This window comes from Euprymna scolopes, chromosome 29 (assembly GCF_053919585.1).
Source record: "Euprymna scolopes isolate OS-2025 chromosome 29, ASM5391958v1, whole genome shotgun sequence".
In the NCBI taxonomy this organism is placed as follows: Eukaryota; Metazoa; Mollusca; class Cephalopoda; order Sepiida; family Sepiolidae; genus Euprymna; species Euprymna scolopes.
The window spans coordinates 4,888,813-4,908,134 of NC_136510.1; the positions used below are offsets into that span (position 1 = coordinate 4,888,813).

At 33.7% G+C, this 19,322-nt stretch overlaps 1 protein-coding gene across 3 annotated transcripts in view; it reads right to left on the reverse strand.

Annotated features, from left to right (window-relative positions):
• LOC145252459 (protein N-terminal asparagine amidohydrolase-like) overlaps window positions 1–14,125 on the reverse strand; it is a 50,433-nt gene extending 36,308 nt beyond the window's left edge. Inside the window, exons 1-2 of one of the 3 annotated variants that reach the window (XM_080111875.1) lie at window positions 13,977–14,125; window positions 1,336–1,438 (exon numbers count right to left, since the gene is read on the reverse strand). In XM_080111875.1, coding sequence (XP_079968001.1) covers window positions 1,336–1,438; window positions 13,977–14,063 — 190 coding nt within the window. In that variant the 5' untranslated portion in view covers window positions 14,064–14,125. Of the gene's footprint in view, window positions 1–1,335; window positions 1,439–6,239; window positions 6,404–13,976 lie in introns of those variants that run through there. The other 2 variants (XM_080111876.1, XM_080111873.1) reach the window with 2 other exon arrangements.
• Window positions 14,126–19,322: the final 5,197 nt, after the last annotated feature.

Below are 19,322 nucleotides of genomic sequence, written 5' to 3' on the forward strand. Positions count from 1 at the left end.
ATGTCTAAAATGTCTTGCGTAGTTCGTATTGGACGAACTTTGTTAACAATGTCTACGAACCTGCTGATTTTAGTACTCGAATTTTTACTCGACCTATATTTTTAATCGACTTTTCATAAACTTGTCGCGGTTTCAAATCACCGCCTCCATTTTTTTCTCCTTCTTTCTTTCTTCATCCACGCATCTTATCTTACCGGCTAAACACAAGTGAAACGATCGTCAAACACGAGTGAAACGTTCGCCAAACACAAGTGAAACATTTGCCAAACACGAGTGCATTCACCACCAACGCGCACTTGGCTCCCTTCCGGTCGTCCGTTCCTTAACACTGATCCCTTCGTTCTCTGTGTTGCACGTTCCTTAACACTGATCCTTCCATCTCAGTGTCCACCATCCGTTCCGGACCGCTTTGACGTCCAGCTGATCACTCCAGACCCAGTGAACAACCCTGAACCACGCTACGTCTAGAGTACCCGACCTTAGCCTCCAGTGACGTGCAGCCTTCCAGGCGACCAGCAACCCGATTCAACGATTAATTTTTTTGCTTCCTTTAAAAAAATAAAAGGCGAATCCTCGCCTTTAACCAAACAACCCGTGTCTGTCATTCTTCTTTGCCTTTTTTCTGTTTACCGTCTGCCTGTGTCTACCTTGTTAGTTGTTGGGTCGATTATCCCCGGACGACTGGCCCCGCAACAGACTCTTATCGCCGTTTACTGTATATTTTAGTTTTCACTTTTAATTCCCATTTTCGCTCCTTCGCACGTTTACTTCAACACCTGATGATGATTCGTGGACGAATCGAAAGCGCTCGTGACAGTAAAAATTATGGAACTTTTATTAATATTTTTGATTTTGATACAAAAAAGATTATAAGTAAAATCACAAAATTAAAAAAAAAAGAATCATAAAGCAAAGTGTCTCGGTTGCATTTAATATTTGCTTGAATGAAAAAATGCTGCCTAAATATACCAATTTCATATATATATATATATATATATATATAGTGTGTGTGTGTGTGTGTGTGTGTGTGTGTGTGTGTGTGTGTGATACAGGCTTAGCCAAGTTCAGTGATAGTGACACCAATATTAACTTCATAGTAGTTTTAAGTAATTTTCAACTTTATTCCTATTCCATCGCCTACACTAAGGACTGAACCATCAACATTTGGAAAGTAACTTTACAACTGAATTTTACCAAGTACATTATCCACTATGCCACGGGTCTTGCCATATGATGCAGGCGTTCTCAAGTCAAAGTAGGTAAATAGGTTGAAAGTCATAAAGTTGAGAATTCAAGTGATGCATAAAAAAGAAACCAAAAGTGATTTTTACTTACCATTAGTCGGAGAAGTACCAGCAAATTCATGTTGGCCCACAAACAACAGACGTTTCGGATTCATGACTTTGGAAGGAATATCTCGAAGCTTTACAGAAGCTTCCTGTATGCAAAGAGAATAAATCGATTTTGATGTTTGGGTGCATTTTTTTTTTTTTACATTGTCTGAACATTTATTAGATTGGGATGTCGGAGTGAGAGTCAAGACCAATTTATGAACTAGAGGAGTCGAAGTCGGAGTCTGTAAAATTCACCCGACACCGACTACTCAAAAATAGCATTTTTTTGCGGTGGAAAAATTTAGGGAAATATTCTCCTATTGTATCTTGATAACCTAAGTCACATTTTTTCAAAGTAGGTCATTTAAACAACGTTTAATATTACTCACCGTTTTTCCCCCTTCTCGAATAAAAGAAATCACTGAGAAACACATACCTCCTGTCATCCCTTGTCCGTAAGCCAAACCAAAACAATAACATTATATATGCGATCAGCTGTTCTTTCCCCGCACAAGTCTAAAACGCTTCTATAATATATTTTAAAACATTTTAAAAATACGCAGAAAGTATTCTGAAACGGCGTAAAAGTAGCGGCTATATGGATCGATCCCTCAATTCTAACTCAAGCAATTGCGACGTTACTTTTCAGGAAATTACATTTTTCTTATGTGTTATGTATGTTACATGATAAGGGCTGTCCCCTTTTCATGTAAGTATAAAAATAGAGAGATTTAGTTAAAATGAAAATGAAATAGAATAGACGAAATTCGAACCTCGTAATTTAGGTTTAGAAATAGATTACGAGAGAGAATTAGCAAATGGAATGTAAAAAAACAAACGATTGTTTAGCTTAGAGATAAAATAGTTTAAGAAAAGAATATGTATTGTCAATTCTGTTATGAACATTCAATTGAGGAATGCAACTAAAAGATAATTTAATAAACATGTTTTTAACATATTGGAAATATATGTTACTGAGAATATAGGTTAAAATTCCTTTTGTAAACAAAGGAAAAAGTTTTGAACACGCATTTCCAGAACACCTGAAAGAAGACACATGTTTTAACATGTGTATGACGTCATTGAAAATGGGAAGTTCTCAATATAGTTAGAAACTTTAGAGGTAAGGGAGAGAAACTGGAAAAGAGTCAGAGATAGTCCAGACATGGGATTCGAACGTCTAGAAGCGAGACGGTCACTTTTGAAACTTAGAATGTGAAGCTTTGAATTCTTGACTCAGAAAACCACGACCGGTCGGGAGAAGAAATAAATCCATCTTGTGTTTTTATAAACGTCGTCTTTGTGTTGTAATTCTACCAAAAGGTAAAGTGGAAATTGTCAGTATATGTCTTCTACATCATGTGGTTTAAAATGTCTTTACATACATATCTCATATCTACAATGTGAACACTGTTTCCTCACTCTAAGAGCTTCTTTCTAACACTTCTACTGAACATTATATATATATGAATCTCTTCATAACACGAACAATTTCTCTTAACAACATCTCTTTTAATAAGACTCTCTTTTAATAAGACTCTCTAAGACTCACATTTAATAAGACTCACTCTTAACAAGAACAAGAATAATAATAATAATAATAATAATAATAATAATAATAATAATAATAATGAATATATAACACGTACAGAGCAAATTATTTTTCAAATGTGTGTGAAGTAACTAAAGATGATCCTTTGAAAACAATGTCATATTTCAAGAATAACGAAATGAAGGATCAATTCCAATTGATGCTACTTTTATGTCGTGACATAAAATAAGAAAATTATATAAAAAATATTTCATTCTTATTTTTTTAAAAAATAGGAGCCGGAGTCGGAGTCAGTTCTAAAAAATTGTAGGAGTTGGAGTCGGATGTTCAGAGTCCCGACTCCCCAGCCCTGGAAGGTAGACCCATATTGTAATGCATTTGACAAATCGTTATCTAATTATGACTGTCCAATTTGTCTTCTTCCATTTATTTTATGAGTTTCTAGCATGTATCTTATATAGTTTCTGACTTTTATATGAAAAACTTATATATACAGAATTATGATTTAGTCTCCTTGTAATGCTATTTCTAGTACTGAGCAACACTGGATTGCCTTGTTAAGCAAACTCGGTGTCAAATTATGGTTGTCACTTTTCAAAAATCCCACATGGCCCAGGGAATGATGAAATGTTTTTTTTTTGGGGGGGGGGGCAGGGATTTAAAAAAAATGGGTGTCTCAATGATAAATAGAACTGACAACTGTCGGACAAATCTGTTTGGTATCGGCAGAGATTGTCAACTACCTGTCAACTGCATTATATTTAAACAACTAAATAAAGTTTTTTTTCTTTTGTTAATAACAGATTTCAAGTAAAGAAAAACCTGCAAAGTACCATGCTTACTTTCCTGGGTCGGAGTGATGGGGGGGGGGTTGCGAACACATACAAATGGGAGACCTCCCAGAGAAAGTGACCTGAAAACAAGAATTAATTTCAATGACACTTTGAGATTGTAAAAAAAAAACAGCCAATAAGCGATTTCTTTGACAAAATAAAGAGAAGAAAAAAGAGAAGAAAAAAGAGAAGAAAAAAGAGATTTCAAAGAAAGATGTGGAAGAAAGGAAAAAGAGAAAAGGATGATCTCGGAGAGATAGAAGAAGAATCAGCCAACTTCATAAAAATCAGTGGCTTTTGGCTTTTGGTCATTCCTTGTTTGTCAGCTGGGAGATGCGGCAGTCTGTTCCCTTTGGCTGGCTGTTGCTTTTGTCTTTGCCTTCTGGTCGATTGAATAATACGGGTCCTCACTTTGTAAGGAGAAGTTTTGACAGCTGGTCTCTGAAATTTTTAAGTCAAAGAATTTCATTCTGTTAAAAATCCTGTATTTTAAGGAGTAGATAGGCTCTGTCTATCGCCGGCTTCCATACTCCTTCTTTGCCTATTAGTCAGGCGCAGAGACACTATCACAAGTGAATCGACAAAACACTTAGTGGTAGACCTTGTTTCTTGTCTAGGGCATTGAATGCCGTTCCCCCACTCCCGACACGTCCCACCCCTCATAACTGGGCACTTGGGAGTGCTTGAGTACCACTTTGTAAGGGGAAGTTTTGAGGACTGATCCCTAAAAAAGTTTGTTTTGAGAAATCCTAAATTATTTAATTTTTTTTTCTTTGTAGAAATTATATATTTGATTGTTTTATGCAAATAATTATTCTTTTTTGTCTAGCTGGACGCCCGGCATTGCCCAGTCATACAATATTCTTAAACATGATATTTTACATTGCATACGCATTATTATAGAATCAATCCTCTATTTAACATTATATATTACGAGGAATAATTTGACCAGTGGACTAATTCACAAAAACAATTAAAAAAATAATAATGATAATGTCGTTCATCAAATTCCGTCTGTATTTGTTTACAGTGTCACGTCAGCTGATATTTTGTCTTGATGATCTTAAAATTATTCTTCTCTTATAGATGAAAAAGAATTTTATTCCTTCGCCTTTAGACCAAGATCACATATTTCATGAAAACAAAGAAACGCAACTCTTGCATTCACGATCATTCACGATACAATTTCAATTTTTCATTTTATTTTCAATATTAAAAATATATTTGGTAATTGTACAGTTTAATCAAGACAAAAAAAATGAAAATATGGAAAAAAGGTTATTTGTACGTATCCGTTTTTTACTGAAAATTTTCTTATAAAAATAATTACTTAATTCACTTAATTTGATCGAGTAGTTTATTTTTGTTTGTTTTTTGTTTTTTTTACAGCAGAAAAACACGTTTTTATGACAGCACGTTGAGGGTAGCCATCTTGAAAGAATGTGAACTTAATAAATTCCCCAGGCATTTTTATAAAAATTATGTATGTGTGTATCACTAGGTGTGTCAGAAATTTCGTGAAAAATGGTGAATAATTCCACCCCGTCTTTCTAAGCTTATAACTCCTCGAAAAATGTAATTAAAGCCCTAATTTTTTTTCAATTGAAGGAGCAAGGACCAAGGTTTTATTAAAAAAAAAGAAAAAAAAACAAACAACGTGGGTTTTTTTTTTTTAAGGTTTTAAACTTCGGACTTTACAGGTAACTTTCTAAAAAAACACTACTTTTTTTGTTTTAAATTTGAATATATTATTTATTGACATTTTCTCTTCAATTTGTGATATATAAGACTTTGGTGAATAAATTAATTATTTACTTTTTAATAGACATTTCAAAATGGGAGGCGTGAATTATTCGACCTCCTGTCTTTCCAATCTTATAACTACTCGAAAAATGTAATTCAAGCCCTAATTTTTTTTTTCAATTAAAGGAGCAAGGACCAAGGTTTCATTAAAAAAAAAAAAAAGAAAAAACAAACAACGTGGTTTTTAAAAAAAAGGTTTTAAACTTCGAACTTTACAGGTAAATTTCTAAAAAGCACTACTTTTTTTTAAATTTGAATGTATTATTTATTGACCTTTTTTCTTCAATTTGTGATATATAAAACTTTGGTGAGTAAATTAATTATTTACTTTTTAATAGACACAATTGAAATTTTGCAGAGACAAGTAGTTATAGAGATATTTAAAAAAAATGACCAATTTTTTGGAAGGAGGCAGTCTCAGTCTCAGAAAAGTGGATTTTTTGTTTTTTTTACTTTTTTACGTTTTTTTTTACTTTTTTACGTTTTTTTTTTTTACTTTTTTACGTTTTTTTTTACTTTTTTACGTTTTTTTTTACTTTTTTACGTTTTTTTTTTCTGACGATTTTCATATATTACAAACTGAAATATCATATTTACAGAAAAAATGTTGAACAAAAAGAAATTTATCTAATGAGAAGGGTTAGGGTTATTTTGCACGTACCTAGTTATAATGATTTTTTTTTTTTTTAGTAAAAACGATAAAATAATCATGAATACCTTTAATGTGGGAAACCTTTGCCAAATTTCTTGTAAAGATGTTGGAATTGTCTGTCCCAACGGTTTGCCATCAATTATTAAAGGCATTTTAGAGAAGAGAGCGTTTTGTCAAAAAATGTTTCAACCTGAATGGCAACAAGGATGTAAATTGCGTTTTTTACTTTTTTACGTTTTTTTTTCTGACGATTATCTATGATTAAAAACTGAAATATCATATTTACAAAAAAAATGTTGAACAAAAAGAAATATATCTAATGAGAAGAGGTTCAAATTACGTGACACGTCAGTAAGGAAATGGACCGTAACTAAGGGAGCAATGAAGTAGAACAATGAGAAAGAGAACACCCTTCTTAGGCGGCAGAGGGAAAGGGTAACGGGGGAGTTTCAGAAAAGTTAATTTTGTTTCCATTAGGTTGGAGTGTCGGTCATAGCGAAGTAGATTTGTTTATGGCGCACGCGCGTAAAAACATGGCCACCAAAGAATAAAATGCAAATACAGGTTTTATATCCCGATAACTACTACTCTCTGCAAAATTTCAATGCGATTTTCGTATTCTGCAAAGGGAAAGGGGGACAGGAGACGGGGAGTAGAAGTTGAGGAAGAAGAGTAACTCTTTTTTTACGAGGTGGTCACCACTTATCAAGGCCCGGAACCCACTCATGGATAAGGGTTATTGTAAGTACAGTACGTTAGTGTGGATATTCTAGAGTGTCTACTTAAAGGGGCGGTTCATCAGGAATTTGTTTACGTTGGACTTCAAGACATCCAAGTTGTAGTCAGGAGGGAAGCAGGCATACGGAACAGAGTTCCACAGGCGTTCAGTTCTAAGAAAGAAGCTTTGTTCATGGAATCTACGTTTTGATTTAGGCATAGATAAAGAGTGGAGAAAGTTTTTGACAGTATATTCAGCTAGACGAGTGTTTTTTGTAAAAGATTGGCGAGGGGGGGACCAGAGATTGGAGTTCAGACGAGCACCTGCCATGGAAATAACGATAAAACAAAAATAGGCTTGCAACGTCTCTTCTGTGGGAGAGAGGTTGCAGGGAAGAGAAAAAGGCATCCCCCACTAAGCCACGAAGTCTATTTTGTACTCTGTCAAGGCAGGATAGGCTGTTTTTAGCAGCTTCTGCCCAGATATGGCAGCAGTATTCCATCCTTGGGCGTACTTGGCTTTTATATAGATAGAGAATTGCATCAGTAATGAGATATCTTCTGGGGCGGTAGAAAGATCCCACCATCTTTCCAGCGACCTTGGCAACAGACTTGATGTACGTGTTCCATTTCAGATCAGGAGTGAAGGTCAAGCCCAGAAGTTTGTCAAAACATGGGGCTTCCCCTAGACGAGAGCCATCCATTTCAATTGATGCCAGATGGGGATTATTTTATCGTTTTTACTAAAAAAACAAAAAAAAAAAAAAAAAAACATAATTATAACTAGGTACGTGCAAAATAAATGCCGATGCTCAAAATGTATAAACATTTTGACTCCCTCCCTTGATATGAACTTATCTTGGATTTCATAACATTTATTTGTTATATATTTATTTTTGCCAGCTTTTTCAAATATATGTGTATAGCAACACAAACCCGAATTTTTAATTTTAATTTAAATGATGTTTTTTCAAGTTTTTGTTAGTTCGAGAAATTATTTTTTTTCGAGTTATATCGATTTATTAATACGGACTTTAGGTGCTTTTTTTCCTTATGTTCCTGTAAAAATTATATTTTTAATTGTTGTAATTTACGACTACTTATTTTCATTAAAAAAAAAATAATAAATAAATAAATGCATTCATCTTTTTTACAACTGAAACCCATAACTTTAGTAAAGGTATTTCTGTTTTAAAAACATAATACATTTTTACTCGGATTTAAATAATAACAATGTTTTCATTATATTCCGTGATAATTATTTGATAAATACTGAAAATTAAATTAAAATTAGTTAATTTTCTGATTTTTGGTTAATTTTTAAATAAAGGGAGGGGTCAAAATGTTTATACATTTTGAGCATCGGCATTTATTTTGCACGTACCGAGTTATAATGATTTTTTTTTTTTTTAGTAAAAACGATAAAATAATCATAAAAAACCTTTAAGTGGGAAACCTTTGCCAAATTTCTTGTAAAAATGTTGGAATTGTCTGTCCCAACGGTTCGCCATCAATTATTAAAGGCATTTTAGAGAAGAGAGCGTTTTGTCAAAAAATGTTTCGACCTGAATGGCAACAAGGATGTAAATTGCGCTGCTCAAACGTTTTTTTTTTAATTCACGCCCCCCCCCCCCAAGTGTCACCCAGTAAATAATTAATTTATGTCGGGGAGTTTAATATATCACAAATTGAAGAGAAAAGGTCAATAAATAATATATTCAAATTTAAAACAAAAAAAAATCGCTTTTTTAGAAATTTACCTGTAAAGTCCGAAGTTTAAAACCTTATTTTATAAGAACACATTGTTTTTTTTTTGTCTTTTTTTTAATGAAACCTTGGTCCTTGCTCCTTTAATTGAAAAAAAATTAGGGCTTGAATTACATTTTTCGAGGAGTTATAAGCTTGGAAAGACAGGGGATCGAATAATTCACGCTTCTCATTTTGAAATGTCTATTAAAAAGTAAATAATTAATTTATGTCGGGGAGTTTTATATATCACAAATTGAAGAGAAAAGGTCAATAAATAATATATTCAAATTTAAAACAAAAAAAAATCGCTTTTTTAGAAATTTACCTGTAAAGTCCGAAGTTTAAAACCTTTTTTTTTTTTTTAAACACATTGTTCTTTTGTTTTTTGTTTTTTAATGAAACCTTGGTCCTTGCTCCTTTAATTGAAAAAAAAATTAGGGCTTTAATTACATTTTTCGAGGAGTTATAAGCTTGGAAAGATGGGGTGGAATTATTCACTATTTTCACGAAATTTCTGACACTGCTATGAGCCGATTTAAAAATAAACAAAAATCCGGTTTAGATCTTAAAAAATTACTTGCCTTAATTTTCTTCCGTCTAAATATTAAAATTTAATCGGTGAACTCCTCCTTTTCTTTAAAACAGATTTTACAATTAATCACCAGGAATTATTAAAAACTATAAATTTATGGTTTCTTAATTGAATCAATTCGTAAGTGAATTGTTGCTTTTCTTCATTATTGTAGCGAAATTCGAAAAATAAAATAATGAATTTCAAGTGAAACCAATGCTATCACATTAATGAAAATATTAAAAACTTATGGAAACTATAAGATAAAAAACGATTAATATATTGATTATAATTTTTTGACAGGAGAAATGGTACTTGTACAGTTTAGTCAAGACATTAAAAAATGAAAATATCGAAAAAAAAAAAGTTTAAATTGTATGTATTCGTTATAGAACGAAGTTCTCCGAAAAAAAATTTCACTTAATTTCATCAAGTATTTTTTTTTTTTTTTTTTTTTTTTTTTTTTTACAGCGGAAAAACACGTTTTTATGAGAGCGCGTTGAAGGCAGCCATCTTGAATTTAAAAAAAAAATTGTTTGAATTTTATAAATGACAAAGGGAGATAACTCCAGTTAAAGCGCTGACACCCCTTCCCATCTTTAATACTAGCTTTTCTTCCTAAAAATCGAACATTTTGCTCGGTATCATAACAAATTCTTTTTTCGCTGTAATAAAAAAAAATACTTGATGAAATTAAGTGAATTTTTTTTTTCGGAGAACTTCGTTCCATAACGGATACGTTCAATATAAACTTTTTTTGATATTTTCATTTTTTTAATGTCTTGACTAAACTGTACAAGTACCGAAGAAATAAAATGAATTACATATAAAACATAAAAAAAAATTAAATCGTAAGGAAAATTAAAAATCAGTAAATTATCAATAAATTTTGTCCTCATACTAATGCGTTTATTAGATTAATTTTAATTTTCAAAAGAAAAAAAACGACATTCACAAAATCCAAAATCAGCGAATTTATTAAATTTTGTCATAAAAAAACTTTCGCTTTATTATAATAATATAGATAAGAAAAAATTGGGGTTTGTATTACTGTACACATAGATTCAAAAAAGTTGTCAAAAAACAAATATATAACAAATAAATGTTATCAAAGGCAAAATAAGTTACTTTTCTACCAAACTGGATATATTTTTCGTGTTTTTATTCAATCTAACATATTTATTCAGCTCGAAAAACATAGTGTTTACCGATGTATTGGAAAATTCAAGATGGCGCCTGACTCTCTCTTTTACACGGTAATTTTGGGAAAAGGTGTTATAAATTAAAAAAACTAGACAAAATACTGTAAAAAGCCGCCAAATATATGTCAACCTTTTTCACGGTAACATATATTGAGCGAGTTTTTAACAGTATTTTGTCTAGTTTTTTATTTATAACACCTTTTCCCAAACTTAATCGTGTTAAAGAGAGAGTCAGACCCCATCTTGAATTTTCCAATACATCGGGGAACACTGTATGTTTTTAGAGCTGAATAAACATGTTACATTGAATAAAACCACGAAAAATATATCCAGTAAGGTAGAAAAGTAATTTATCTTGCTTTTGATAACATTCATTTGTAATATATTTGTTTTTTGACAACTTTTTCGAATCTATGTGTACAGTAATACAAACCCAAAAATGTTTTCCTCATCATCATCATCATCATCATCATCATCATCATGACGGGCTCCCTGCCCGAACCAATGTGACTCTTCATCTCCAGAGTTTCCTGTCTTCCATCAGTTGCCTCAGATCTTCAGGTTCACAGTTGGCGTCGTATATAATTTGTTGGATGTACGTGGATCTAGGTCGTCCACTGCTTGCGCGTCCGTGTCGTGGAGTCCATAGCAATACATCACTCACCAATTCATGCTTGCTCCTCAGACAATGACCGGCAAATCGTAGGCGTCTTTCTCTGATGGTATTAGATATAGCAGGTAGATTGCCATAAAGTTGCTGCTTCGTGGGATGATTTTGCCAAGATATATTTAATATTGTTCATACGGGTGTATGTGCCGTCTAGTTTTATTTCCAATCTTTTGGTGAGTGTCCAGGTTGTAGCACCGTAAACAAGGACAGACTCTATCACTGCCCTGAAGAACTGCCTTTTCAGTTTGTCAGCCAGTCTCGAAGTCCATACTGAATGTAGCCCATCTAATGCGGTTCATGCTTTTGAGATGCGAATTCTGATATCTCTCTCTGTGGAAACTATGTTGCTGCCCAGATACGTAAACTCAGCGACTTCTTTCAGTGTTGATCCAACCAAAGCCCTGATCTCTCCCTTCACATTGAAAGTCATAAACTTTGTCTTATCCGCATTTATGTTCAAGAACAAATAGATCGAATCCAGAATGCAGCAGATAACAAACAATCCTATCTGGCTTGGCAAGTAGTAAATGAGATATCTGGGCGCAAACGACCTGCCAAAGCTACGTTAAAGGCAAACACCCCGGAAAATGCATGTTCGAAATTGAAAGCACATTTTGAAAAGCTACTCGGAAACAAACCAGAAGTAACAGACCAACCAATTCAGTCGATTGTTGTACAGGAACTCGATATTGAGAAGGTGATTTTACAATGGAGGAACTTCTAAATGTACTAAAGAAGACCAAGAATCGTAAAGCTGCAGGTTTAGATAACATACCTCCTGAAGTATGGAAGGCAGGTGGTTTCAATGACATACTTCTTAATTCATGCAATTCTGTATATAATAAAAAAAATTATTCATATATGGAGGGAAGGATGCATACTTCCCTTCCCCAAGAAGGGTTACCTAAGCATACCAAGCAACTATAGAGGAATAACACTCACTCCAATTGCAGCAAAAATCTACAATGCCATGCTTCTCAACCGTATCCAACCAAAGATCGAAGAAGTGCTCAGGAAGAACCAAAATGAATTTAGAAAGAATCGCTCTACTACTAGTCAAATACTTACTGTTAGGAGACTGATTGAAGGAGTCAAAGCAAAAAACATTGAGGCAGTCATGATCTTTGTAGATTTCTCCAAAGCATTCGACTCTGTACATAGAGGAAAATGGCCAGCATATTAAAAGCATATGGCATTCCAAATGAAGTCATTAATGCTATCATGATGCTATATGAGCACACTCGAGCAATGGTCAGGTCGACAGATGGGGACACTGAATTTTTTGACATCCGCACTGGGGTTCTACAAGGAGATACTCTTGTCCCTTTTCTTTTCATTGTCTTCTTGACTTTGTACTTCGCACCTCTGTTGATATACACAACATGCTAGGCTTCACCCTAAATGAATCCAGAAACAGACGTCATCAATCAGCACACATAACTGATGCAGATTACGCAGACAATATTGCTTTGTTCGCGAACAACACTGCTGATGCGCAAACACTGTTACGTAAGCTAGAAAAGTCTGCAAATGACAAAAATGTTTTACTTTATTAAAATTAATTTTACATAAATTATGTATGAAGTATATAAATTTTTATAATGACAAATTTATTAAACATTTGTTGATTTTGGATTTTTTCGTTGTCGTTTTTCTTTTTTCGAATTAAAAAAATCCAATAATCCTTTATTATAAAAAATGTATTTATAATTTATTGATTTAAAATTTTTCAATCGTTTTTTCTTTGAAATTAAAAAAAAAATTAAATTATTTTTACTAAATAACTATTTTTTACAAAATTTACTTTCAAAACAAACTAATATTTATTTGGATAATTTTGCATTTTTCTTCTAAAGTTTTATATGCAATTCATTTTATTTCTCCTGTCAAAAAATTATAATCAATATAACATAATCGTTTTTTTATGAGAAAGTTTATAAATATTTAAAATCTTAAAAATACCAATTACATTTTTATTAGTCCATAAGGTCCATCTGATTGAGTGTAAATATAATAGTTTTTGTTTAAATTGTAGCATCTTCTTTTTATAGTTCAATATTGATTAATATCTTTTGGTAAAATAATTTTTCCGGTTAGACAATTTGTTGAACATTTTCTGTTGAGACAGAAATCTTTTTCCAAGAATTAGGTGCGACGTTTCCTTGTCTTGATTGTGCAAAACTGCATTTGTTACAAACAGGTACGTGCAAAATTAATGGTCGAACATTTTGACTACGCCCTTCACATAAAAATTCAGAAAGATTCAGGAAATCTAAAAAAATATATAAAAAATACTGTTAGAAACTCAAATTTTGCCTTTAATAACATTTATTTGTTATATATTTGTTTTTTGTTTTTTTTGACAACTTTTCTCGAATCTATGTGTATAGTAATACAAACCCGAATTTTTAATTTTGATTTAAAATAATGTTTTTTCAAGTTTTTGTTAGTTCGAGAAATTAATTTTTTGTCGAGTTATATCGATTTCGTTAATATGGACTTTAGGTTCTTTTTGTCCAATGTTACTGTAAAATTATTTTTTTAATTGTTATAATTGCTTTATTTTCATAAAAAAAGGCAAAAATAAACTTATTCATTTTTTTTACTACTGAAAACTATAACTTTAGTAAAGGTATTTTTTCTTTAAAAAAATTAATACATTTTTACTCGAATTTAAATTAAATAATGAGTTTATTATATTCTGTGATCATTATTTGATAAATACTGAAAATTTCGTTAAAATTAGTTAATTTCCTGATTTTTGGCGGATTTTTAAATAAAAGGAGGGGTCAAAATGCTTATGGATTTTAAGCGACGGCATTTATTTTGCACGTACCTAGTTATAATGATTTTTTCTTTCTTTTAGTAAAAACGATAAAATAATCATAAATACCTTTAATGTGGGAAACCTTTGCCAAAGTTCTTGTAAAGATGTTGGAATTGTCTGTCCCAACGGTTTGCCATCAATTATTAAAGGCATTTTAGAGAAGAGAGCGTTTTGTCAAAAAATGTTTCAACCTGAATGGCAACAAGGATGTAAATTGCGTTTTTTACTTTTTTAAGTTTTTTTTTTCTGACGATTATCTATGATTACAAACTGAAATATCATATTTACAGAAAAAATGTTGAACAAAAAGAACTATATCTAATGAGAAGGGGTTCAAATTACGTGACACGTCAGTAAGGAAATGGACCGTAACTAAGGGAGCAATGAAGTAGAACAATGAGAAAGAGAACACCCTTCTTAGGCGGCAGAGGGAAAGAGGGACGCGGGAGTTTCAGAAAAGTTAATTTTGTTTCAATTAGGTTGGAGTGTCGGTCGTAGCGAAGTAGATTTGTTTATGGCGCACGCACATAAAAACATGGCCACCAAAGAATAAAATGCAAATACAGGTTTTATATCTCGATAACTACTACTCTCTGCAAAATTCCAATGCGATTTTCGTATTCAGCGTAGTTGACAGAGGGAAAGGGGGACAGGGGACGAGTGAGTAGAAGTTGAGGAAGAAGAGTAACTTATCTTGAATTTCATAACATTTATTTGTGTCGGAATTTATCCTGCTTCCAGATAAATTCGACGTTAAAGTAACTAGGCTGAAAAAAAAATGACAGCATGGGATAAAAGAGGGCGAGGGGGTAAAGAATGAAATATAAAGGTCTTGATTTGAAACGAAAAAGAAATTTTATTTACAATAAGTTGCAAATTTTTCCCTTTGCGGGCATTAAACTTAAGAAACGCCAAGGTAACATATTATGAAAAAAATAACACTGGTTCTTATAAATATGTCGTGTGTATCCATTAACGAATACAATAATAGTATTCAAAATAGTATCTCCTAATCACACTCGCATGTGAAATTAATTTTAGGAACGTACTCACAATTGAAAGCCAGTCAGGCACGTGCCTTTTTCTTTTTTTTGTTTAAAGTTCTTTTAGAATTTTCTCTCCCCCCATGTTGCGTGCAAACCGTAGACACACAGATGAATTTCAGGAGCAAGACCTCGTCGCTTGTCCGGATAGGAGATTCCAAAATTCGTTGTCACGTAAAAAAGAATTTTCTTTAAAACAATTTCACTCCCTCTAAAATATGCGCAAAACCGTAGTCACGTAGTTAATTTTCAGAAGTCTGTCTCATCACAGCCGGGTATTAATTTCTTGCTGGGTTTTCTTCTTTGAAGGAGGCTCATCAAAATTCCATTTTCAGCGCCGGGCAATGAACCACGTTCACTCTCCACGTCAGCAGAATTTCAAAAGAGGAAGAATCTCGTGCTGGGCTCGTGACATCATTACAGAGCTAGCATTTCCCTTTTCTCCAATTAAAGGGAGTTTTGTACAAACCGAAAATATACGAAACTAAAAATCATAAAGGATACAAAATACATAAAATCATATATAAGAACCAGATAAACAAAAATAAATGTAAACAGGGGGGATGCACCATTATTGGTACAAAAAAAGTTCCAACATTTGTTATATATTTATTTTTGCCAGCTTTTTCAAATATATGTGTATAGTAACACAAACTCGAATTTTTAATTTTAATTTAAATGTTTTTTCAAATACGTTTTTGTTAATTCGAGACATTAATTTTTTTTTTTCAGGTTATATCGATTTTGTTAATACGGACTTTAGGTGCTTTTTTCCTTATGTTCCTCTAAAGAATTTTTTTTTTAATTGTTATAATTTACGACTCCTTATTTTCATTAAAAAAAATAATAATACAGTGATTTTTTTCCTACTGAAAAACATAACTTTAGTAAAGGTATTTTTGTTTTAAAAAAAATACATTTTCACTCGGATTTATAAAATAACAATATTTTCATTATATTCCGTGATTATCATTTGATAAATACTGAAAATTAAATTTAAATTAGTTAATTGGAATGTTTGAAAAAGTTAATTGAAATATTTGACAAAGACAAATGGTGGCGTGCTCTTAGTTGAACACGGTAAGTTTATGAAAATGTGTTCAAACTAAAAAATATACAAAATAATGTTGGAAAATCATCTAATTTATGTCTGCCTATATCACGGTAACATATATTGAGTTTCTAACAGTAGTTTAAAAGCTTTACCTATTTCGTTTTTAAACACAGAAATTTTAATCATATACAGTCAGCATTACGCAAGAGTAGTAGTAGTAGTAGTAGTAGTAGTAGTAGTTCCAGCAAGCAGTCGAGAAAGGCGAAGTGGAAAACTCATAAGAATCAAATGTGTAACAAATTTTTTTAATCGATATTATATCAAAATATATAAATTATTATCTCAAATGAACCAGAAGTACATGAAGATTATTATTATCACTATTCCAAAGGAATTCATTAAATATTTGGCGAGGAAAATAAAAAATTGGTGTTTTTATGGTATGGCTTAATCTTCATTATGCAATAGTAGTAACTTTGCTTCGACTCAACATTTTGTTGCGTCTTGCAATTACTTGCTCGACTAAACTGCAAAATACTGCTGGTTGTATACTAAGTACCTCCTATAGATACTTTACCTCCAAGATGACTGCCTTGTCTGTTTTGCATGACAAACCTTTTTATTTTTTACTTAAATTCTCTTTCTCCTGATCACTTACAAATCAAACTGCTCTATTTCTCAAGTTGCCACTAAACCTAATCCGTTTCACGTAACTTAGAGGGGTTCTTGCTCTCCGCCCTTGACCCTAACAGACTCGTAAATCGATACCCATTAACAACCAAAATTTCCTAGGCATGCTCCTGATTATAACTCCTAACCCATAACCAAGCTTCTAAGTAAATACTTACTAGCCATAGTCCTATACACAGACTTAAAGTAATCTATAATGAACAGCAACCATTAATATCTCTTTGTTAAGAGATAGTATTGCAATAATCATTACACAAACTAAACCGGTACTCATTGAAATAAAAACTTCCGGATATTAAGAGAAAGGCGAAGTCATTCTCCTTCGTTGTAGTCTAAAGGCAACTTACTCAAATTGTCTAAAATTCCATGCATTCGTATACAATACTACTTATCCATCCATCTATATTTAACTATACTTACAGAATATGCAATAACCTATATCTATCAGGTATAACTGTACTCCATATCAAATGATCTCTTGTATCTATACTGAGCATATCTGATCTTTCAGTCTTACTAAATATTCGGTTTGGGCACCAAATCAGAATTTCTAATAGCAAGTAAATCATACCCTAACACTTTATCCTAATCCTAAACCTACTAAACCATATCTAATCATCCATTAACTCGTCTCTCTCAATCCAATACTGTAGCAAATTTAGCTGCTTCCACTGCACGAATTTTTACCTATACCCTCTCCCAGTAAAAATGAAAATGGAAGCATAGTAATGCCCTTTTTTAACCACGCTTGAGGAGTGAAAATTTTCTGTAGAAGTTAACCTAAATGCCCGATTTTTTTCAGAAGATATTAACCTAAATAACCAATAAATATTAACTACCCATGTGGGGTCGCAGAAATACCTGGATTAGGACCCAGGCGCGGGGCGAACCCCCTCGGAGCTGATGGACCCGTAGGTCTTCCCAGGTCATCCGTCTAGGAGAAGGAAAACTCTGAAACTAAACCTAGGGGAGGGAGGCCTCTTCAGTCCTGGACGACAACCTTCCTAGAGCTGGTGACTCAAACAAATCACCGGTTGGCAAACCTAAACTGCTTAAGGAGTAGATAGGCTCTGTCCATCGCCCGGCTTTCATACTCCTTCTTTGCCTATTGGCCAGGCGTAGAGGTACTATCACAGGGACTCGGCTGTATCACCCAGTGGTTGACCTTGTTTGCTGACTAGGGCAATGAACGCCGCTTCTCCCCACTCCTGCCACATCCCATCCCCCTAAACTGGACACAATGGGGTGCTTCAGTGCCATATATGTCGGTGCAGTTGGACTGGGCTGGCTTTGCCTAACGGATTGAGGGTACCGGATTGACAGTTCCTGGCTGCTGTTTCCGACTGATGGTACAGGAGCCCTAACTCTTTGGTAGCGCTTAGAGCGGCTGCTCCATCAACAGTTGTAAAATATCGGGATGTTTGTAGTGCCATGTCGTGCATGGAAAGGGACCCTGCACTCATTCCCGGTGGGCTTTCCTGAGGCCACAATCCTGCGGGTGAGGACAGCTGATAGTCTACTTGTATTGTATGTCTGGTATTCTGCACAACTACTTGTCCAGCACCCCCTCACTCACTCACCCTAACTGAAACTTTTAAATAAAATAAAATGAAATGACAGCTCAAGCAAAAATTACGTTTAAACCAGGACCAAACTCAAAGAAAACCAACCTGCCTCCTCCCTTGAGGCTTGCATTTACTAATATCCGCGGGCTTAGAACTAACTTAGATGATGTTGAGTCATTTCTCCTTGTAAACACCCCGGATATCTTAGCATTAAGTGAAACTAACCTTCACTCCTCCATTCCCTCTAACCACTTTAACATGCCTGGTTATCTCCCACTCTACCATAAGGACTCGGACAGACATATGCATGGGCTTGGAGTCTATATTCATAACACCCTCTCCCTGACTAGAGAAATAAAACTAGAATCAGAGGGCCAGGCCTTTATGTGCTTCAGACTAAATATGCAACACAATATTAGCTACTTGTATTTTCTCTACTGCTCTCCCTCAAACCAAGACTGTACCCTAATAAACAAAGTCTCAGACAGCATAGATATAGCACTCTCCCTTGATACTAGCGCACAAGTACATGTATTTCTCTAATCACACAGACGTAGTTGGTAGCGCAACACATAGCTTCTCTATATCCCATTCCCTATCTCAGTTGGTTACATTTCCGACACGTTTCCCAGACCAGCAAGATCAACATGCCTCACTTCTAGATCTCTTTCTGACAACGGTTCCCAATGACTGTACAACAAATGCCCACAGCCCACTCGGGAATGCTGATCACGCTGTGATAATGGTAGAAATCAGCCTAAATTCTCGCCCTAAAACTGAAGACCCACTACTCAAAACAACGAGGTATTACAAAAAGGCTGATTGGGAAGCCATCAGGGAGCTCATCAGAAATGCCCCATGGCAAAATATCTTTACTCTTCCAGCGGAACAGTGTGCAAATGAGACCACTGAATGGTTCAAAACTGCTATTGAAGCACATGTTCCTGCACGGAAATTCTATAGCAAGCCCCACTCCCCCCAATGGTTTACTTCTGCTTGTGCAGCTGCCATTTGTCAAAGGCAGCATGCGTTCCGCAGATTCAACCGACGTAAGTCCAGC